Source organism: Epinephelus lanceolatus, chromosome 8 (genome assembly GCF_041903045.1).
Source record: "Epinephelus lanceolatus isolate andai-2023 chromosome 8, ASM4190304v1, whole genome shotgun sequence".
Taxonomy (NCBI): Eukaryota; Metazoa; Chordata; class Actinopteri; order Perciformes; family Serranidae; genus Epinephelus; species Epinephelus lanceolatus.
Window position 1 is genome coordinate 13116567 of NC_135741.1, and position 23671 is coordinate 13140237.

At 39.7% G+C, this 23671-nt stretch overlaps 1 protein-coding gene and 1 long non-coding RNA gene across 5 annotated transcripts in view; one reads left to right on the forward strand and one right to left on the reverse strand.

The window, feature by feature from the left end:
• Positions 1 to 23242, reverse strand: LOC117258433 (uncharacterized). Its single transcript, XR_004501759.2, has 3 exons — positions 22951 to 23242; positions 20204 to 20280; positions 1 to 4944 (listed from the first exon to the last, which is right to left on the reverse strand). It is a non-coding gene; the product is annotated as an uncharacterized LOC117258433 (long non-coding RNA).
• Positions 7475 to 23671, forward strand: part of LOC117258432 (microphthalmia-associated transcription factor-like) — a 47882-nt gene continuing 31685 nt past the window's right edge. For all 4 annotated transcript variants that reach the window (XM_033629349.2, XM_033629350.2, XM_078169864.1 and 1 more), the window contains exon 1: positions 7475 to 7754. In XM_033629349.2, the coding sequence (XP_033485240.1) occupies positions 7651 to 7754 (104 nt within the window). In that variant the 5' untranslated portion in view covers positions 7475 to 7650. The remainder of the gene's footprint in view (positions 7755 to 23671) is intronic.

Consider the following 23671-nt stretch of genomic DNA (forward strand, 5'->3'; position numbering starts at 1 on the left):
TGGCAGTACAAACATCTTTGATTTTATCACAGTGTGTGTGAACGACAACACCAGCAGCTACAAATGACGATTCAAGGGACAATGACATCATTTGATGAATGTCCTTGAGCCAGAGGTTTATTTCTATTAGCATATTCAATGGCAGAAAAACTGTGCTACTTTTTTAAAAAGGGAATTTACAGCTTACCACAAGTTGACCTAAATTGAAATGTGGGTCAGACTCACAATCAGCACTATTTACAGAGGAAAGTTTACATGTTCAACAGCAAAAAACACATTCAATCAGTTATCTGTTTTCTAAAATGTCACCAATAGCCTCAAGTCAACTCATAAGTTTATGTCGCTTTACACATCATTTAACATCTTTGACACGAGCAATACAAAAGATACAACTCTGCTGAACCGGGGCGTTGGTGTGCGTTTCACGTGTGATATTCATTTCAGCTCAGGAGTGACGGTGCCTCTAAAATATTCATTACTGTCTTTACTCTTCACTCCACTGGTAATTTTCCAAAGAAGCTCGCACGGCAGCTTCGTTAAAGTCACCAAAAACAGAAGTTTAATTCAGTTACACAAATAAACACTGAGTTAGTACATCACAGATACACTGACTAACTGCATTTTGGAATTCAGATGCCTGATAAATTAAGATGAACTGCACTGCTGTTACTGTAGATCCTCACAGTCTACAGTAGATGCTGCAGCCTGTCAGCAGAGCGAGGCTTCCCCACCCCCCTCTCTGTCCGTGGATTTCTGACATCAGACATGAATAAGTATCTCATTAAGATCCCCCAAAACCATCTGTTCAGTGAGTCTCCTCCTTACAGGAAAACGCTCTCATAGACAAAAGATGAGGATTCCCTCGTTAGCCTTGTTGCCTTCATTAGGAATTAAATTCTGTCATCACTGGCAAGCTGTATTTTTAATATATTCAGGGAAGACATATGAGTCTGTTTTTGTTGTAACTGGCATGTAAAACTCTCACTGTACATTTTACAATACAAGCTTAAAGTCTGTACATGTAACACTGTAGGCTGCTTTTCATGTGTACACCATTTTACTTAAACTCTCTAGTATACTGAAGTATGGCGTTCATAAAATTTTGCCAGTCTGTGTCCAGCTTATCATCGGTCTTCATCATTTGGCACAAAACAAGATGCAAAAATGTACTTCATAACCACTGCATGCAACATTAACCATGTCCATGTATTTGTTTTATGCGCGACTGACTATGCATGCAATCACTTTTCCGTCTCCATTGAAGCAAATGTTTCTTGGCAGATGCTTTACACGAATGCACCCACACCTCACATAACAATAGAAACTGAAGAAGCTGAACAACAACATGAAGCAATGACTAAATCTGTGGTCTCGTATAAATACTTTAGAGTGCGGCAAATGTTGTGTACAGAGATTCTAAAACCAATTTGAGCAACGAATGGAAAAATAATCTCGTGATGAGAAAGTTTTGGAAACTTGGGCAAGTCTTTGTAAGCAAACAGTGGAAGAAAGGAGGCGTCATTGGGCAATGATACCCACCAGAAAGACCTCAACAAATGTGTCTTGGTTAAATGTTGCATATTGTGAGTGAGATGTGTAGGAAGGAAGTAAAGGTTTAACTTTCCTTTAATATCACACAAAGCATCATTATTTAGGTTTGTGAAGATCAATTTAAACATAAATATTCAAACTTCTGCAAGAGAAACGAGCTTTATTTTTGGGACAAACTGATCAGTAGACAACATCAAAACTTCACACATGTCCTGGAGCACCCGGACACCTTTGGCTGATATTCCGGGATCTTGTTTTGACTGCAGCATACAGGAAGTGCTCTGTCACTGATGATTGGCTGCCAGCATGAAAGAGCCACGAGTGAAAATTAAACAAAGAAATAGCTAGAGGACTTTATCTGCTATTGCTGGCTTACATTTAAGTATTTTATTCATTTATTTAATTATTTTAAAAGTAATTGCGCCGGCGATAGCTGATAGCCGATTTGCATCTGTCGTCCCTTGGCAGGAAGACAAAAACACAACAGAGCAGCACAATACAGAAGTGTGTACTTTAGATTTTTAACTGAGAAAGCAAAATGACCAAAGGCTATAAATCTGAACTGCAGCACCCAGTCACCCCAAATAAATGCTCTACTCCTATTAACACTGCCAGGATCCTCTAAGAAGAGGAGGTGTGAGAATATGAATAACTCTAAACAGCAGACATGTATTAGAGTGAAATAAGAAGTTATCAAAATCGAGGAAATTATATTTTTTCAGGATATTACAGTGATGATCCCTCTCAGGTCATGGTCCATGTTATTAGCCAGCAGTGTTTGCACAGTCTGCCACTGCTTATTAAATCTGCATGACACTGTTTAAACGATGATGTATTAGTCTTTGTAATTATGTCCATGTGTTCAGTTATCTCATGGCACATGGCCAGTGTGTCGCTGTCAGTCTCCACCGCAGCATTTGTCTGCGACAGCCTTTGTGCACATGTTGTAATGGCAGTGTTGAATGTGTAAGCAGGAGTGGGGTGAAGGGGTGGAAATGATGCACATGAGGGGACCGATCTGTTCTCACATATGTAACCTGTTGAATTTCAGTGGTTTGACATTGTACGTTTTGGCTGTCACAGGTACATGTTTAAAGGAACAGTGTGTGAAATTTAGTGGCATCTAGCAGGGAGGATTCCACATTGCAAGCAACAGGAACCTTTCCCAGTTAGGTTTCCTTCAGTGTTTTTTTGTTCAGGAGGTCCCTTCCTCTCAAACAAGTGAACCAGGTGATTTAAAATCAGTAAAAGCACTGAATAAAGCAGTTTCACATTAACAATAATTGCAGAAGGGCTACGAACTATGGAGGCTGTGAAGAGTGCAAATTTCCCTATCCAGAGCCAGTCTCTGGTTTGTCCGTTCTGGGCTACTGTAGAAACATGGCAGTGGAACGTGGCACTCTCTATAGACCAGGACCTGCGCCATATGTAGATATCAACGGCTCATTCTGAGGTAAATGAGAAGCCCCCCAGAATATGAATCTAGGTCAGATTTTTTTTTTTTTTTTCCATGCTGTTATTAAATCCAATTTGGGTCAATATAGCATCAGCTACTGATACTGGGTTACCAAAGTTAGGCATGGTTTGGGAACAACTGGGTTTCCAACCAAACCCAAGAGAATGGGTTGTTTTGATCCGGCGGGTGAGAGTTCAGTCCACACAACATCTCTCCTCAGCTCTGCCTTCCCTATGCTCCATCTTACTTTTCTATCTACCTAACCTTAACTCTTTGGCTCTCACTAAGAAACCGTCAGATGACACTATTACTCTCACTCATAGTCTTAAGAATGTGCATCAAGGGATTGAAACACCTAGTCCTAAACTGAATCAGCACAATACTGGGTTAATTTACTCACATCCTCGTGGTTAGGAAACAACTGGATTCCCAGTTAAACCCAAGAGAATGAGATTGTCTTGATTCAGTGTTATATATCTTTTAATATTACTGTTTTGTTATTTACCCAAACAACAGAATGGTTATTTTGACCCAGTATTAAACACAACAAGCTCAAGTTTCACCTTAAACTGATTTTTTTTGTTTGTTGTAGAAAACAGTGTGCATATGACATCAAACCTGCAGAAGACATATATAATATAAACAATCCATAACAAACAGTGATGTGCAAATTTTAAAGGAATACTTGACCTACAAAATGACCATTTGTATATCAATTAGTCATGCTGTGTTACTTTGAATTCTTGCACAATGCTTTGTTTTTTTCATGTCTCCACAGCAAACATATTGATTGGGGAACATGTCTAACAACAGCAGAACTACAGTATATTAAATCATCTGTTTACAAACTCCAAGTCTCATTTAATCAGGTGTGTGATTTTACTAAAATCTTTACTACTGAAGTCTGGCTTTGAAGAGAGTATGTGTATGTTTCACTTTCAGTTCAGTTTTAAGAAGTAAAGTTTGAGTAAAAATACATTTGTTTGGGAAGTACTGAGCATATGACTGGAGAAATGAGACTTGTGTATGTGTGTTACGTGAGAGTTTGCAGTTTTACTCTTGTTAAACTTGATCCATCAATCAGTAAATCAATATGTTCACCATTTTCTTCATAAAATCATAACATGTGATGACTTATTGATATACAAATTGTCATTTTGTGTGTGAAATATTCCTTTATGTAGCTAAAGTTTATTGTAACAGGTCATGAGTTTAAAAGGAGGGTGATATTTTTATAGGTTTCAACCAAATCCTGCTTCAAAGACAAAACAATTTGAACTGAGGTATCAAATATTTATGCACTGCACCCACTTGAGGAATTACAAAGGGCATTGTAGTCTACAAACTCTGGGGGCCTCCCTCAGCTGGAGGCCCTCAGTAATCAGTGACGCTATTGACCCCATAACAACACCTAGAATAATATGTTGTCTAGTCCATTGTGTGTGTGTCCCTGTGCTCTGTGACAGAATGTAAAGCTATGCAGGTCCTGCATCACGTCTCCTGCTCTGACTGTAACTTGCTTTTCACATGTCTGAGATTTTGTGGTGAATAAAATGTCTCGTAAATACTGCCAAGCTCTGTTTTTCTATTCTAGTTGTGTCTGTCTCCAATTATCATCGTGTCATTTAAGGCGTTATTTTTAGTTTTTTTTAAGTCTGTGCTTTCCAGCAGGAGCGCATTTGCATGATATTTGCATTAGTAAAATGCGGACTTCAACCAGTTCAGCAGGATGAGGCGAATGCAAATATTGAACTTGAATTTCCATTTTGTAATAGAAAGAAAGTGCCCCCAGTGAGCCCACAACACCGACTTCTCTGGCTATATACTGCCCCCAAGTGGCTGATGGGAGTCCAGTGAGGAGAGGAAACTCGGTGAGCAGACAGCAGAGTGAGGAGCTGAAGAGGAGACGAGCTGCACAGGCAGGTTGGTCTGTGTGTCTGCACAGGAGACAGAAGGAAACAGAGACATGAGGGTCGACAGAGTGTCCAGGTTTGTTATGATTTGGGAGCAAATACCTGCATGATTGACGTGAGGAGAGGATTGGATAAATGTAAGACTGAGGCTATAAATTATTAACAAGGTACTGAGTGCTGCTCAGGTGTGATGTTGTGTTGTTATGGTGCAAAATGCACTTTTATTTAAGTAAGACAGCTTTGCAATATATTCTAATGGAAATTCTTGTTATGATTAATCGGCATCAGTGGGATTTAAAGTTCGATCTAATACATATACAGGGAGTTTGACCCCTGGGCATAATTATAATAAGTGACCATTTATTGGTTTTATTCTGTCATGCAACATTAACTGTGATTTATCTCCATTTTTGTTCAATTCTGCAGGGATATAGGGGAGAGCGGGGTTGGTTGGAACAGTGGGACTGTGAACTACATTTTATTCACAGTTTTGTAATCTGCAGCATGTAAGCAAACGTTTGGCTCTTTTGTTATTTTTCTTCCACTATAGGCCTACTGTTTTTTAGTTATGCAACATACAAAGAACATATCACAGGAAAGCTTATTTTCTGGCCTATCAGCTTGCGCTAATTTTAGCTGTCTTGATTTTTGTTGGTAGCCAGCACAGGAGTCCAGAGTGTGCCTGCACTCCCTGGAATATAGTTATCCAGAAGTGGTTGGGATAATACAACCTGATCTCACTCCAAAGTCATTAAAATCTGGTGCTTGGGCAGTGACTTGAGGCATCAGACACTGTCCTTTAATGTCAACATGATTTGCGGCTGGTCACCGTTCTAGTTTAACAGTGCTTGGCAGTGTCAGGGGGAAATGCAGTAGGACAAGGACGAATGTTAAGGAGGTGAAAGTCCAAGTAGAGCAGATGGAAGCAGTGGTGGATGTGTCCAAAAAACACTGACTTTCACCTGGGAGGCCGGTGGTCACGTCCCGTAAGATTATAAAGCCAAATCCTGTTCTTTTGTCCTAAACCTAACCACGTGTTTTTGTTGCCTAAACCAAACCAAGTGTGTAAGTTGTTGAAGGACAAAAAAAAAACAAAAAAAAACATCAAATCGCAGTGTTGTACAGACGTAGTGCTTTTATTTTGAAAGAGACTGTATGTAAACGTTAAATTTCCTGTGAAAACAGAAGTGTATTTTGAAAGAAGACAATGCATGTAACAGGCTGAAGTTGACACAGCGTCCCAGAACGTCAACAACCAACGCACCCAGGGTACCTTGCACGTCATATCTGGACGTGGAAGGTCCATGACCAAACGTCAATATGTGACGAGGTCGGAGTGAGAATGTTTTGAATAATATTATGGTTCCTACCTCGTTATAAATGAAGAAAAAGTAGACAAAACAAGACAATGGCTTTTCCAAATTGAATAAGACACACTTTTAAGTTACGGAGTAATATTTCCTGCATAAAGGCCTAAAATTCAAGCCCCTAGCATATTTTGAATGTGCAGGGTTCAACTATTAATGTTTTTCAGCTCTCAAGTTATTGTTATTGACTTGTATTTGTTCATACATGAACCTATAGGCAACATGTAGCCCATGGCAGTGGTTCCCAACTGGTGGGCCCCAGTCCAAAAGTGGGTTGCCAGTCCATTCTGAATGGTCCGCAAGTGACTCGTGAACATGTCAAGCTTGTAAAAAACACACTTTATTTTGAAGTACAGTGAAATTCCAGCACAGAGCTTTTATTCTAAAGTGCTGTTTTCTGCTGTAGAATGAGAGAATAACAAACAGCTACTTAACAGAGACAGCAAACTAGCTCGACAACATGACCAAACGCAAGTATAACGCTGAATATATTAAACTGTGTGGACCTTTAACTACTGACTGAGGAGAAATCTGCACCCTGTGGCTGGACCAGTTGGGAACCACTGGCCTATGGTGACCATGAGCGGATACTGCCACTGAAATGATGACTCAAAAGACAGCCACATTCTATCTCAGTAATTTATTAAAATAAAACGAGTTTCCAGATGTGATCTTTTTCTCTGTATAAACAAATGTATCAAAAATATAAGGTGTTCAGCTTTAGACTGCTTTTTTTTAATCTTAATGATATTCATTAACCCAGAACAAGGTGTCCTAACTGACAGAAATGTTCCAACCAACGCCACTCTCCCCTAATGGAGATTAATTTTCCTAAATTCACACAGCACAGGTTTCCAACCTGTTATTATTACAAATGTACATGCCTGCAGTAGAGTCAGGTGTTATATGAGGTCATTGTCTCTAAAAAGGTTATAAAGCATTATTACAGCAGCAGGGTTTGTAGTTAATCAATAAAACCCATCATATCGATAACCAGCTGTTCACATGATTAGTAATTATTATTGAAGGAAGTTAAACTTTGTGACGCTCGAGTTTCACTGTGTGAGCAAATAAGGCTGTGTAAAATCCCCTCGGATGCTGCAGCCAATGAAAACCATGCTGACACTGACAGCCGAGGTGCATGCTGGTAGTGGTAGTCGGCTGGTCTCCTGCAGCCGGTCAGCAGCGCTGTGCTGGCGGCTGTGCAGGACTACACAGCTCCGTGTGTCTACACAGAGGCGGCTTGCGTTGACAGCGGTTGGTACTGAGCGAAGTACGGCGGCACAAATATCGCCCGTCTGGGTTTGCTTTTTTTTTTTTTTGTTAAGGGGTTTAACGTTTCCAAAAGTTGACCTCTGCAAGTATGCAGTCCGAATCGGGGATAGTTCCCGACTTCGAGGTCGGAGAGGAGTTTCAAGAGGAGCCTAAAACGTATTACGAATTGAAGAGTCAACCCTTGAAAAACAGGTCAGTTGTGTGGACAGTTATTTCCCACGCTGGAGCGGGGGTTTGGTGTTTGGGTGATAATTAGGCTGTGGACTTTGGGAAATGTTGTCCAGGGCTCAGTGCATGTGTGAGGCTTTCTCCACTGATGTTACCAGGGCTGAGCTCCGGACTGGGAGTCAACTTGCCTCTCGTTCCTTGTGGTTATCCTGCTGGCATGAAGTTATGCAACACTTGGGTGTTGTCTTGTCAACATCAACTTCAAATATTAGCTCGCAGAGGAGCAGACAGGTCAGTCTGATGAGATGCTGCCGCTCAGCCTCACTTGTGTTGATGGTCGATGTGCTGATAAAGCTGATGGGTGTGTTGCTGTTTACATGGGACTCTGCTGAAATACATAGGCTGTGTCTCTGCACGGCAGTGTGCATGGAAAAATGCATCCTGCAGGATAACAATATCAGGTCTGATAAATCAAATAATAGTTGTTTTATTCAAGTAAATTGTGGTAGTTAAATACCTAAAATATTTCTACAGATAGAATGACAGATACTTTTTGTAGTGGAGCTTTTCTGAAAAACACTGCAAAAAGTTTACAGATAATGTTAACTACTCCAGTAGCAGAATCAAAATTTGTTTTTGAATCAAGTGTCTGCTTCTGTGTGTGCGCTGGCAAATAAATTCTGCATGTCATCGTTCAACAAAGTGCACCAAATCCTGACAAAACAAACCTCCTTCATAGAGTAAGTGTTGCACACATTAAAAGTTCCTCTGGGGTCTCAGGATGTGAACACAAACACTGACTTATCAGGAAGCTATTTTCAGCTTTGGCACGTCGAGGCCTCTCCACACAGTCAGGATTGAGCTGAGTCAGGTCTATGTGGTCTGATGTGACCTTTCACCCTTTTTCTGGAAGTGCTGCACAGCAGGTGTGCTGTCCAGTGTGTCTGTATGATGTCATATTTACATTAGTGCTGCCAAATTACTAATAATCTCTCCAGGGATTTTAGGAATACGTTGAAGCAACACAGGGCTGGACAGTGTACCAATATTATATTGATAACAGGATGTGAGACTGGATGTCGTCTTAGATTTTGGATATCGTAATATTGAATATACCGTCTTTTGCTGGTTTCAAAGGTTACTGACTTATCAAGGTCAGCAAAAATGATCAAGGTCATGTGCATACATGTATATCGTATGATAATGCCCTTGTGTTTACATGCGTATGTTTACATAAAAATGTAACCTAAATTCTTGCCAACAAAATGCTAGAATATCCTCTTGAGACTGGAACTTTTGTTTGGTATGCATTTATAATTTCTCCTAGCTATTTGAGGTTAATGGGACCTGATAAGTATAAAAACAACAAAATAAATGAAGTGCCAATATCCTCAAACGAGACGATAATTACGTCCCAGTGTCCTTCAACGAGCTTATGAGGATTCCCAATGTCTTCAAATGAGTACTTCCTGATTAACAGTGTCTTAGCTTGTTACTGTTGCTAAATTTGGTTAAATTTTTACACAATATTTAACTAGAAACTATATTAATCATAAATGAACAAGTGTCAACCATAAAGTGTGATCAGGTTTTGTACCTTGTCCACTTACTACCACTACATGGCACAAAAAAGTGTCCACTAACGAGGACAACAGGTCTAAGTTAAGCAAATTGACGGATAAGGTCCAGTAAATCTAAAATGTCCTCATGAGGACACAGGGTCTCAGGAGGATAAACAGTTTTCCCCACCATTCTAAGACCACCATTCGTCAGCCTTATGAACAGAAAAAACTGCACTGAGACATGTTTTACTTTAATTTTTGGTTGGATTAGAAGTTCATTGCTCTTTGAAAGGTGTACTTGCATTTTTATGCTATTATATAATCATTATATCAGTGCTGTAAAATGATCTTAAAAAGACAATATTATCGTTAATCCCAAGTATTTCAGGGGAGACATTAGAGGTGGGAATCACCAGGAGATCCATGATACTTAAGTCACAATACAGTATTATTGCAATTTTAAATATGTTGCAATATGCTGAGTATTGCGAGTAAATATATTGTGATATATAGTCTTTTTTTTCAACTGTAAATAATGTCCCCAAAGGAAAACTTTGTCTACTGTATCTACTGGACTGAAAAAGAAATAGATTATATTATTCTAGAAAGCCACCTGAAGTTTAACTTGTATTTGTAATATTAATAACTTTTATCCTGAGACCCTGTGTCCTCATAAGGACATCAAATTTTGGGTTTACTCAACCTAATGCAGTACTTTATTCTGCTTAACTTAGACCTGTTGTCCTTATTCGTGGACACTTTTTGTGCCACCTTGTTGTAGTAAGAGCACAATACACTAATCCATGAAAAAACAAGATGGCAGCCATCTCTGCCAAGTCAATCTGCAGCTGATCCCGAAACCAAAGTGGACAAAGTACAAAACGTGATCACATTTTATGGTTGAAACTTGTTTATTTATGATTGATAATGTTCATAGTTTGGTAATGGCAACAAATGTTTCCAATTTTATTAAGAGTAACAAGCTAAGACACTGTCACTCGTTTGAAGACATTAGGACTTTATTATCGTCTTGTTAGAGGATACTGGGACTTAACTGTTTCATTTTTTATATTTATCAGGTCCCACTGATCCCAAATAGCTGGGAGAAATTAAAAAAGTAAACCAAACAAAAGTTCAGGTCTCTGGAGGATGTAAAAAAAATTGATACTTGGCACTGTGTGATATTGCCACACAAGAATATCGTGATACTATGCTGTATCAATTATTCCCCCACCCCTGATGTAATATTCTGAACTTACTATAAACTGTTCTTGTTGTTCTATTATTTGTTTTCATCCATTTAGTCATTATATCAACATTACTGAAGATTATTTGTGTGAAAGCTCCAACAGTCAAAAACGCTGTGATACTTGATTTTCTTTATATCGCCCAGCTCAACAGCTTGACATTTTGGGAAATACGCTTATTTGCTTTCTTGCAGAGGTAAATGAGAAGATCGATACCACTCTCATGTCTGTCGAGTATGAAGCTGGAGCCAGGAGGCAATTTAGCTTAAAGACTGAAAACAGGGGGAAACGGCGAGCCTAGATCTGTACACAGATAACAAAACATACCCTCCGGCATCTCCCAGTGTTGACAAGACTCCCATAAAAACCACAACTTGTCATTTTAACACTTTGGTTTCAGTATGAATTAAACAAACAAGATGTGGCGTGTTAATTAGAGAGCTGTGGAGGTGTCGGAGGGAGGATTTTTTTTTTTTAGATTTAGACAGAGCCGGCTAGCCAGTTAACCCTGTTTCTAGTGCTTATGCTAAGCTAACCAGCTGCAGCTTCATGTTTAATGGAGAGACTTGTGAGTGGTATCGATCTTCTCATTAAACTCAAAAAAGCAACCCAAAATGTCAAACTAGTCCTTTAATAATGTCGTTTAGTGGGTTTGACCTGAGTTGAAATGTGTAAAATGAGTATCAGAAATGAGTATCAGAATATTTTTTGATGCATAATATTACTAGGTTTATTTTTAGTTATGATGAAAAAACATGAGTCCCTGTTCTGGTGATTTATACGTTATGAAACACTCTACAGCTGTGATCCAACTGGGAAGTTGTGAAACTCACTTTGCCTCTGTTATGATGACGATGACGGCGATGATGACGACAATACAGCTATTAACAGAATGGTGTCTCATTATCTGTATTTTGTGTCTACGCGTCTCCGTTATGTTGTTCAGCGGTAGTTATACATGGCTTCATTGTCAGGCTGAGACATACAGAGGACAGTACTCCACTGTGCTCAGACAGAGCTCTTATTGCAGACGTTGGGTCGACTCCTGTTATTTTTTTCCCTCCTCTGGACATTTTGTTGCAGATTGGGAGTTTATCTCCTTTTCTGAATTCAGCCAAAACACCAGTTCAGGGAGAAAAAACTGTCATCTTGGTCTGTCCTAACCTTTAACCCACTTCTGCATTTTTTAAACTCATTTCTTCATTAGCGAAATGTCATTATACTGTTACACATACAAGGGCTGAATCTGAGCTGTTGTGTTGCTGCTGCTGGCGGAGCAGCAGTGACGGTTGGCCTCAGCAGACGTGAAGTATCACAGATTATTTCATGTCATTTCCTTTGGAATATGTGAAGTTGTCTGAACAGTTGTTTTTCGATTGAAGGTATCCCACTTCCTCTTCCCATCACATGAGGATGATCCAGCATAATAATAGCCATGATGACTGTGCTGTGAGACGTTGGTTGCGCAAAATGGATATAATTAACTTTGATTGATTATTGAGGTGTATGATGTCCACCCCCGCTGTTTCTAAATTTAAAATATTAAGTGTGACAAAATGTCATTTTAGCTTTCAAAAGATTATTTTGTTTTCTTGCTGTCTTATCCGTTTGACAGAGCGCTCAGACGGCTGCAGACGATGTGCCAGACTTTTTGTTCCTAACATAGACGTGAGACAGACGGTGAAACTTGTCTTCTATGCAGTGTAAATAAGTGGTATAAATTTAGCAGTGGATGTGTTATATCTGAAACTGAGAGTTGGGGGATCATTATTTGCAGCCGTACTTGGCATGCAGAGTCAAACTGAAGCTGAAGTCTTAGTTGTGCTCTCTAAAGCGCGGGTGTAACTGTGACAGAAGCTGGATATTTTTCAAAATGTTCATATAAATCCAGATATTATCTTAGAGGTTTTTTTTTTATGGCATTTTATGGGCTATTTATAATTATTTAGCACTTTAACTTTGCAGCATTGGTGGTGAAAGCAAATGAATCTGTCCACATGCTATTAAATCCTCTAGTTTCCTTCAAGACTTTTTCCTTTTTTGGATTTGGAATCCACAGCTAGCCTTGTAGGAGAGACTACCGCTACTGAAGTTCAGTAAAATTTAGAGGAAAAGGCACCAGGTTGTAGACGTATGATGCACATTTTAGTTGAGAAAACGACGTATAGGCTGCACATTTTTACAGTTGTACAATGCAATAATCACTTTAGGTCTACAACCATGACAAATGAAAATCTGGATGTTGAAAAATAACTGTTATTCATTTCCAGATAAATTTATGTCAGCCACAGTGAGCCACTGGAGAGGGTCTAAAAAGCCGCATGCACCTCCGGAGCTGCAATTTGCCTTTGTTACATGCATTGTGTCTGTTCAAATTAAATAAACATACAGTGTATGTAAAGCACTTATTTCCTCAGGTTTAGGCAACAAAAATAGGTAGTTAGGTTTAGAAAAAAACCATCATTGCATGGCTTAAAATAACTACAGCTGTAACTAGGGTCATGTGACATCATGTGACATACATCACGTACTTTCGGTTTCACACAGGAAATGAACAGCGGGCTTCCTGGGTGAGAACCTAGATTCCCTATATAGAATTTCTCACTCTTTATACTATGTAGTTTTCGGGGGTATTACAAATTGCCGCCACACAGTGTTTTATAATGCTGTGTTTTTATGGGTCAGTATCTCATGCGGATGTCCACTGATAAAACAGCAGTATTTGACATGTGCACTGGGTCAGCAACTGCCGCCACCTGGTGCGTATCATACTGCGGCAAAAGGTACCTCTGTGTGTCAGTATTTGACGCTGAGATCACTGACAAAGCGCTGGTATTTGACATGTTAGGAATGAGAATGGGTTGGTGTGACTGTGACATACAACAAGGTCCCAAGGCCGGAATCAAACCTGTGACTTTTTACTTTGTTGAATATAACTGGCTTTACTTTGTGGGGCAGACTCAGTGTGTTTGGGGTCGGACAGAGAGTAATAATGTTATTTTATCATGCTGTGACAGAGAGTATATCACGTCACAGTATCTCAGCTTGGTTTGATAGTTCAATCAGTCAAAGCTACAGGAGGTAACTCTTATAATAAAAAACATTTTGTCATATTTGCTAAAACTATCACTATATCCTGACTGTAGTGCATCAATTGATTGCTTGGTTGATTTTTTTATTTGTGTCATGCACACTTACATATGCCCAACCCTCATGGGTTTATAAGACACCATTACAAGCACGCTGCAGTAACAATCCAAAGTACATGTTATCTCACTTCTCAGTGTGGAAACAGAATACTCTGCCTTCTATCCCAGGCCTGGCAAAGAAATTCAGCCATTAAAAAAGGTTCCTTTCTGAAACAAAACAAAACATTTTCATGATCATGCAACCAAAAGAAATCAACATGAATAGGTCATCTTACTGAGAAGTCTTCATATGAACATGAGACAAACAATCTGTGGAAAAATCTTGTTCCTCTTCCTCCTCGTGCTGTTAATGACATTTGAAGTATCCCCCGTGCCTGAACAAAACAACCAATCAGAGTCAGGAGGAGTGTGCTCTCAGCCAAGCTCAATATCTTCAGTGCATGGCTTCAGGAGGAGCTTTGCAAAAACACTGGCTGAGCAACAGCAACCAGCAGTGAAAATGCTGCGTTAGAGACTCCTCCTGGGTGTGATTGGTTGTTTTTATTCAGGCGCGGTGGATTCTTGCAGATGCCATTAGGAGCATTACGAGGAGCCAGGGGAGCCTGATTATTTCACAAATTATCTTTCTTGGGTCAAGTTACCCACTGTAGCTTTAGGCTAAAATCACAAACAAACTGGTCCATACAGCAATGAAAGTGATGGTAGTGAGGTGAAAACTTTAGGTTGCTTGCTACACATACAGTATATACGGCCTGTATTTAGAGAGTATTGAGGTGAAACAAATATTTCATTTCAATATGGCTGGCTTGGTAAAAGACTTACCACTTATATAAAGTGTTGAACTTATTGCACATCAAATACATTGTTAGTGTATCTTTAAAGAGTGTTGCAGATTGGCTGTAAAGCTGTGTCAAGATTTGTTTGTTATGAAAAGAATATAATTACCGGTACATTTAAATCTGCCTGTGGCAGGAGGCGGAGTCAGAGGTGGACAGTTATGAAAGTTAGTACTGGGAGCAGCTTGTTCCCGTGGGGAATCCCAGACAGAGATGCCTGAGAGGCCGGAGGGTTTCGTCCATGATCTTAAGACGGACCGAAGAGCTTAATGACACAGACAGGTGTCGTGGCTGCAGTTAACAACTTGTTCTGCAGACATGATCACTTTGCTGCATCGTAACCTCCTCTGTGGCTTTTTAAAGCATATGTATAGGCTTTGCATTTCTGCACTGGGAAATTCTCACAAACTTTGGATTTTTTTTATCTTGCGTCAGGAGTATTAATATTAGGAAAATGTGACCTTTGTCAGCCTCTGTTGGTGACCAGTGGAGACTGCCACAACACTTAAAACAGCACTTCTTTTTTGGCAGGTAGCTTGTTTTGACCACCAGAACCTCAAAGACACTCAGTTAGTTTCATGTATGATAAAGAAAAGCAGCAGCTCCAGACACACTGATGTGAGACGTCGGTACTTTTTTTTGATATGCCCAAGATGAATTTCTCTTGAGAGACAATAAAGATCAATCTTCTCTTATTTGACAGCTGAGACCAGCTCATTTGTGTCATTTTTGCTTTAAAAAATTATTTAAATATTCATTCATTCTCTGTAATAGCTTATCCTGCTACACAGTTTAAAAGCCTGAATGGCTTAGCTCCATCCTATCTATCTGAGCTTATTCAGCTTCACACGACAGCCAGAGCACTGAGATCAAGCAACCAGCTGCTGCTGGCCTGTCCCAGAACTAAACTTAAAAGCAAAGGTGACAGAGCCTTTTCCGCTGTGGCGCCAAATTTATGGAATACTTTACCATTCCATATAAGGGCAGCCCAAACTTTGGAACACTTTAAATCTCTTTTAAAAACCTACTTCTTTTCACTTGCTTTCACCTCTAGTTGAGACAGACATGTCTTTTACAGCTTTTATTTGTATTTTACCTGTACTGTTTATGTTTTATTGTCTAAACCTATTGTTGATCTTATTGATAATTTTTGTGGTTTTTGCTATTCATTCATTCTTTGGATGAACTGTACAGCACTTTGGTCAACCGAGGTTGTTTTTAAATGTGCTGTATAAATAAATTTTGACTTGACTTGACTTGACTTGATTTGACTTGACTTGACGGTCATGGGGGTCAGGGGGTGGGGGGGGTGGCTGGAGTCTATCCCAGCTGACACTTGGAAAGAATCAGGGTACACCCTGGACAGGTCACCAGACTATCACAGGGCTTACATAAGAAGCAGACAGGCATTCACACTCACATTCACACCTACAGACAATTTAGAGTCCAATAACCTGCGTGTGTTTAGACTGTGGGAGGAAGCCAAAGACCCCAGAGAAAACCCAAGCTGACACAGGGACAACATACAGACTCCACACAGAAGGGCCTCCGCTGGCTGGCGGACTCAAACCTAGAACCGTCTTGCGGTCATCTCTTAAATATTGTGACTGTATGAGTACATGGGCCATTGCTTTCTGCATGAAAAGACAGCTTGCACATCCTCCACTGTTCAGCAGTTAAAAAATAACAATATTAGTCAACAGCTCTGGAACAGTCAGCTAAAGTTTTAGGCCTAGTTCCAGTTTGAGAGTTACTGTGATCCATTTATTAAAATCTGGCACCTTTAAAGTCCTCTTGCAGTGACAAAGGAACCTACTTAATGTGTGTAAATAGGGGTAGGAAGATACTTCAGTCAAGATACAATATTATTGCAATTCTAAATATGTTGCAATATGCTGAGTATTGCAATAAGAAATATTGCAATATATATTACCCTTTTCAACTGTAAATTGTGTAAAAATCTGTTTTATCTAATAAGATAAAGTTTTCAGTCTGTTCATCTCACTTCAGCCATTTTTTGTAGCAGCAAATTGTATTTAGTGGACTGAAAAATGTAGTAGGCTAACTAAAGTTTAATTTGTATTTATCATATAAATAATTTATATGATTTAAAAAATCAATACTCGGCACCAAATGAAAACAACCCCCATAAATAACTGCAACGTCCACAAGTTTAGTCCAACTCCGAAAAATCCTCCTTATAGAGTCTGCATAGTCCAACCAAAATGTCCAAAAACCAAAAATGGAATATATGTCCTTCCTTCAAAATGCAAAAAATATAAATTGAAACAGCAACACACTGCAAATACCCCTCAAAAGAGTCAAACTCACCACACACAGGACTGAGAATAAGTAGTCTGGCCTAGAGTTGCTCTGCAGTCCTGTGCTCAGTTGTTATGGTCCTCACATCTCACAGAATTCCTTGGATAAGATACCACCATAAAAAAATTGAGTGTCCTCTTCCATCTCCCTCTAAGCTGCCAGGATCTTTCATAACTCCTCTGTCTACCTCCAAAAGCCCTTCTTTCCACCCCAAACATTTCTCTGTCCTTTGTGCTCCAGGCCACGCCCCCTCACACCTGTGATCCAACAGACCACCTGACCACTGTTAGCTACAGGAAGCTACACAAGTAAAAGCATGGGTGACAATGATACAAACGAGGAAGGGTTTAGTTTTTAACAATTCAGTTACATATAAATACTTTTCCGCTGACCCTGTTGGCGGCGTCACAGCTCTATAAAACCCTTTCAGATGAACTTTGGTCATTTTCTCATGGTTATTGTGTGTTAAAATCGGGGCTGAGTGATGTTTTTCTGCTGTGACTGTTCTCCTTTACAGTATGAGGATGTGTTGATTGTTATTGTCACCTCCAAGGAAAATCGAGGACAAATCAGCCTTCAGTGTGACAGGAAAAAGCTGCATGATTATGTTTGTACAACGTCCTCATTTGCATAAACCTGAAAACCTTATGGACTCACTCACCCTGCTGTAGGAACGTATGTGCTGTATGAAATCCTCCTCCTCACTGTCCTCAGATGCTCCGTGTTGAAGCACAGAGGGAGGAGAGGAGAGGAGAGGAGAGGGGAGCGAGAGCGGGCCGTCCTGATGAACAGGGAATTATGAAGGTCATGGAACGTGATTACAGAAATAGGACCCGGCAAGTTCAAGTTATCCCAACTGGTCCTTGCTTCCTGGAAAGAACCTGATTATCTCTTGGGATGCTTTAACAGCGTACCCTGTTTTGTTTAGCTCTTGCATCTGAAGCTGTGAATCTCATGGCAGCAGTGTTCATTTGCAGAGACAGGGTTTACACCAGTTAGAGTTTATACCAGTTTCATTTTTGACACTTATTAACAGTTTTTAAATGAAAAGGTTGAATGTTTTAAAGGTTCCTGTTTGACAACATAGCAAAAGTGGATTATGGATAAGCAGCATAGTTAGGCCTACCGAGAACAAGCCCAGGGGCTCAGAGTTTCATGTCACTCAAATTAACACACACCGACCAAAGAGAGATTAAAAACAACCACAAAGAGACACTAAAAGACCACACAGAGATGCAAACTGCAGAGAAACATGAAATGACCACAAAGACACACCAATCGACTTCAGAGAGACACAACATGACTTGAAAAGTCAAAAACTTCAGACATAAACAACTACAAGAGACATAAAACGACCTCATGGTGACACAAAACAACCTCAAGAGACACAAAATGACCATACAAACAAACACAAACTGACCTCAAAGAGACACAAACCAATTACAAAGAGACAAAACAAACACAAGGAGACACAGAATGTCAATGAAGAGAAACAAATTGATGACAAAGAGACACAAAACAACCATATGGAAAGAAGGAATGACTACAAATAGAAGCACAATGTCTGTAAAGAACAAAAAAATTACCTCAGAGACATAAACAACTACAAAGAGACAAACAACAACCACAAAGAGATGCATAACGACTCTAAGGTGACACAAAACAACTACCAAGAGACACTAAAAAAATTACTTTAGAGACATAAACAACCACAAAGAGACAAAACGAACACACAAAGAGACACCGATCAACCACAAGGAGACACAGAATGTCTACAGGGACAAATCGACTACAAAGAGACACAAAACCACAGGGAAAAAAGTATGACTACAAAAAAGAAGAAAAAGTCTTCAAAGGACAATGAATTACCTCATAGACATAAACAATGACAAAGAGACATAAAACAACCACAATGAAACACAGAATGACCAAAAAGACACATAATTACCTCAAAGAAAGACAGACTGACCTCAAACAGACAAAAAACAACCACAAAGAAAGACAAAAAATACTTCAGAGACACGAAAGACTACAAAGAGACAAAACAAACACAAAGAGACACAAATTGACTACAAAGAGACACAAAATCACAGGAAAAAAGTTTGACTACAAAAAGAAGAAAAAGTCTTCAAAGGACAAAAAACATAAAAAAACACAAAGAGACACATAACTACAAGGCGACACAAAACAACCACAGTGAAACACCCAAAGACAAACTGACCTCAAAGAGACACAGAATGGCCTCAGATAGATGAAAAACAACCATAAAGAGAGACAAATCGACTACAGATACAAAACAAACAAAAGAGGCAAATAACATCTACTATGAGACAAAACATGACTAAAAAAGACACAAAATTACCTCAAAGAGTGATGACAAAGAGGCACAAAATGATGCATAACAACTACAAGGAGATGCAAAACAAAACAGATGCTAAACCACTAAAAAGTCTGTGTGACTTTTTCCTATGGGGGATATTTGTATGTCTGTGCCCAGGGGCCCAGTGTCTGATAATCTGCCCATGTCGCCAGGCACTGTAGGTTTAAGTGACAGGGGTTAATGTACCAGAGGAGCAGGTTTAACAGAAGAATTTTGAATTTTATGCTGCATTGTTCATTTCTATAGTTTAATGTTTGACCCTTTATGGGAGAAAACAAGACATTTAAAAATATCACCTTTGGTTTTAGGAAGTTGTGATGAGCATTTTTTACCATTTTCTGACATTTTAAACCAGTAATCAAAAAGATTACATTGCACTACACAAGCGCATGTTTTGCATGTATGTATGGCTGCAGCTTACAATATCATTACTCAATAAATTTCATTCTTGATTAATCTGCAGATCATTTTCTCTAACTGTATAAAATGTGACATTTTGTGAAAAACATGGACCACATTTTGATAAAAACATCCGGTCAAAATCCCCAAAATACTTACTGAATTTAATAAATAATGAAAAAAAAAATAGTGAAATTGATTTTCTGTCAGTCAACTACTTGATTAATCAACTCTAGATACAAGGTTTAGCATTGTGCGTTTTTTTATTTTGAATATGCTGTGTTGGTTTGTTTATGCAGATCTCACATATGTAAATCCAGAGCGTCTACCCGGAATAGTTTACTCAGTTCAGCAAGTTGTAGTTGTTTGTTCAGTTGTTTTCCTGTCTTCCTGGTTGTAAAGCCGACATAACTGATAGTCTAGACTTCACCCTTGCATCCAGATGCTTCCCATTATCACTGATTTCCTTGCTAGTAACTGTCTCCTGGGGAGTGACGCCAGCTGCAGCACGCTGGGGTGTTGTGATCAGCAGGGGAGTGTGAGTGGATCAATGTACTGTCATGTAGGGTCATAATCACCGAGCTGTGTTCCAGCTGAGAGGTCGTGGAGTCTGCCAGGAGGGCCTGATGTGCTCAGTGAATGAGGCACCTGCAGTCTGATGGAGACAAACAAAAGGATCGTCACGAGCAGCTTGTTGCAGGATGGTGTTTTTGCAGCGCTGTTTCTTGGCTTCAGTCTGACGTGAAATCTCGCTAGTTAGACCTTTCTCACTCCGTTAATAGCTCTGTGATATTCATAAGTCACTGTGTGGTCCCACTTTGTTTTCACCATGCGGAGAGGTATCAGAGTCAGATAAAGTGCTCTGAGCTAATTAATGAAATAGCATCCCCTGGTGGGAGAATGGATGAGGACTGAAATTACCTTTTATGTGTGTGGATCTCAGTGGTTGTGATTTGGGGTATAATTTTTCTGGATAGATTCTTAAAGTGTAGGTATTTAAATCAATAAGAGTTTGCACATTAATCTAAAAGTGAGCATGTTACTGTAACTGTTTGAAAGTGCATGTTTGAGTTTTGATTTTTCCCAAAAGTGAAAGTATTTTCTCTACCTGCAGAGGAATGTGACATACTTATAGATAGCAGTTTCAATATTATAATGGGCAAAACATTGCTGTCCAGTGAAAGTCATGCAGTTGATTTTTAACTTTTCAAATATACTGAAGAATTTACGGTTTCATAACAGGCTGAGAAAAAGTCTTTAATTAAGATTTAGGATGGGAATTGAAAACCAGTTTCACTTGAGAAAAACTTCCAAGTTGTCCGATCCATCGTAATCGTACGCTTCCGAGCTTATCAATTCCTTTTATCAGTACCGGCATGTTTCTGACAGTTGATGATGTCAGTCCCAGCATCTACACTGCTGTTAATTTGCAACAAGACGAGAGTCATGGAGTCATGGTGGAGAGGAAGAAACGGTCTAAAGCAGGGGTAGGAAACCTGCGGCTCAGGAGCCACATGTGGCTCTTTATTTTTTATTTTTAACTTGGGCTGTCAAGCAATAAAAAAAAATTAGCTAATTAATTACATGCTCTGTGATTAATTAATCTAAATTAATCCCGTACATCAATTTTTGCTGTGAGAGTATTTAAAAAATTCAATTCAAATGAATTTTGGCAGATGTGTTGTAGTAAAGCTGCTGGATATGCTGCTGGACACAATTGTCCCCCTGTCCTCTACCACCGAAACCAACCAGTTGTAATCCATTTTGCAAGGGAGTTAGTCAGTCGGTCACACGTAGATGAACGCCTGGTCGAGTGTGGCTCGACAAGGCTGGCTGCTAGCGTTAGCATCAGAGGCTGTGCTAGCTCGAACCTCCGGGTTCACTGCTAAATGCTTTGCGTTGAGGTGATATTTCAGGTTTGAAGTTCGCTGATGGTACGAAAATTCTTGACTGCAGAAATTTTAGAGAATGGTGCTCCTATCAAAAGTTCCATCTGGGCATTTTTTCATTGTAAATGTTCACGGGGCCGAGCAGCGTTGTCTCGTCTGCCTTCATCATGTGGCAAAGCCACTGTGGCCTGCAATGATGCACCGGGTCAAAGGGCACCACAGAACGTGATTAATGAGCGTTAAGCTCTGTAGCTCTGAAGTGATTCTTACATTTTCCAGTTGTATAAATGTGTAGCCTACACACAGAATAAAAAAAAATGTTTTAACATCTCGTCAACTATGTGCGTCATGCGTATATACAGCTTGAAGACTTTTCCTAAAATTTGCCAAATCTCAATAACAATGGTCTCAAAGACAATGGTCTTGAGTCTCCTTAGTGAGGCTAGCTATTGATTCCAAATCCAAAAAAGGAAATGTCTCGGAGGAAAACAGAGAATTTCATTGTGAGTGGAGAGATTTGTTTGCTTTCACCACTAATGCTGCAAAGTTTATGTACCAGATAATCATAAAAAGCCCACTGCAGAGAGCTACTTTGATGTAAAACAAAACAATGAATGCTCATTCAGACCTATTAGGAATGTTTATAGGTTAATGTAGATTAAATCACTCCAAGGCACAAATATGTATTGGTTAGTGTTAGGGTTAGGGTTAGACAGATCAGGCTCCAGACAGATTTTTTTGGTAGTAAAGGCTGCTTGTAATATTTGTAAAATGATCCTTTCAAGTAAGGTGGAAACACCTGTGTTCTTTGCAACACGGGCTAAAATTCAAGGAATGTGCCACTGCATCCCAACCAAGCAGCACGTCCGTTACTGAGGGCAAATATCCTGTTATAATAACGTCACACAGGCAGACTTTGCAATTTTTTTCTTTGACTAAGAAAACCAGAACGAAAACTAACCCTGTACAAATATTCTCTCATTTCTTTTACACAGTGTTCAGACTCAGTGAGATAATACAACAGCTGCATTGATGCTGAAAAACTGTGGACAGTGGGCCTACTTTTTTCCCGCACGGAAAATTGATCAGAATCAATGAGGGAAACAATAAAGAATCAGGGTCAATAAGCAGAATCAATAGGGACATTGTTATTCATGAAATCTTACAAATTCCCATCCCTATTTAAGATCTCCTCCAGATCTTTTTATGACACAAGAATACTGAATAATAATTTATGTCCTATATGGTTTTTCCACAAAAAGATCTACTTCTTCTTAGTCATAGAAAAATCCAGAATCTATTAATATGCAAATACTTCTCATTTTATAAGTGTAACTGCGAGACACAAGCACAATATAAGTCTGTTGTAAGTATATGTGCTCCACATCACATCTGTGTTAGATGCACCCCGGCCCATGATCACAAATCATACTTACATGTCTTTAACGTGAGATTTAAGGTGAGCTCAGAGAAACGTCCCCCTCAGCAGATACAAAATCTCATACTGCACGTACATCAGTCTGCACAGTGAAGCTCAAACATCCAGGTGAAGTAACAAAAAGCAAAACATATTTTTCAGTGGGTAAACCATTTGAAAACCAATTGGATTATCTGAGCAGTATATCCTCACACAGATGAAAACAGGCCTGTTTTTCTTAGCTCATGAGATGTTGACATTTTGGAGGCACATGCAGTGACTAAGGTTGGTTACAGGACGTCCACTGGGCAGTGACAACGCATGTCTCCAAGTGAAACAGTATCTGTGTGGTTTTTAGGCAGCGTGTTGATGGGCAGCGTGTTCACAGTGGGCGCTTGCCCTCTCCTCTGAACGGGGCTGGTCCTCTGCCTGGGACTCTGTGTGGCGATTGGAGATTCCAGGCCGGGCCCCGGAGCCTCCCCCCTCTGACACACTTTCAGCGCTGCACCACCAGCATGACTTTCATTGCTCTCCAAGGGCGGGTGGTGCACCTTCAGGAAAAAACAAACAAATATGGAGGCCGTAGGAGTGCAAGTGTGCAGACTCTGCTCATTTGACAGTTTGTGAGTATGGCGCCTGAGCATGCCGGCATGTGTGAAGGCAGGATTTTGGAGTTTGTTGTTGTGTGTGTACAACGCTAGGCCTGTGTGTACACATGAAGGACAGTGTGTACAGGGCTG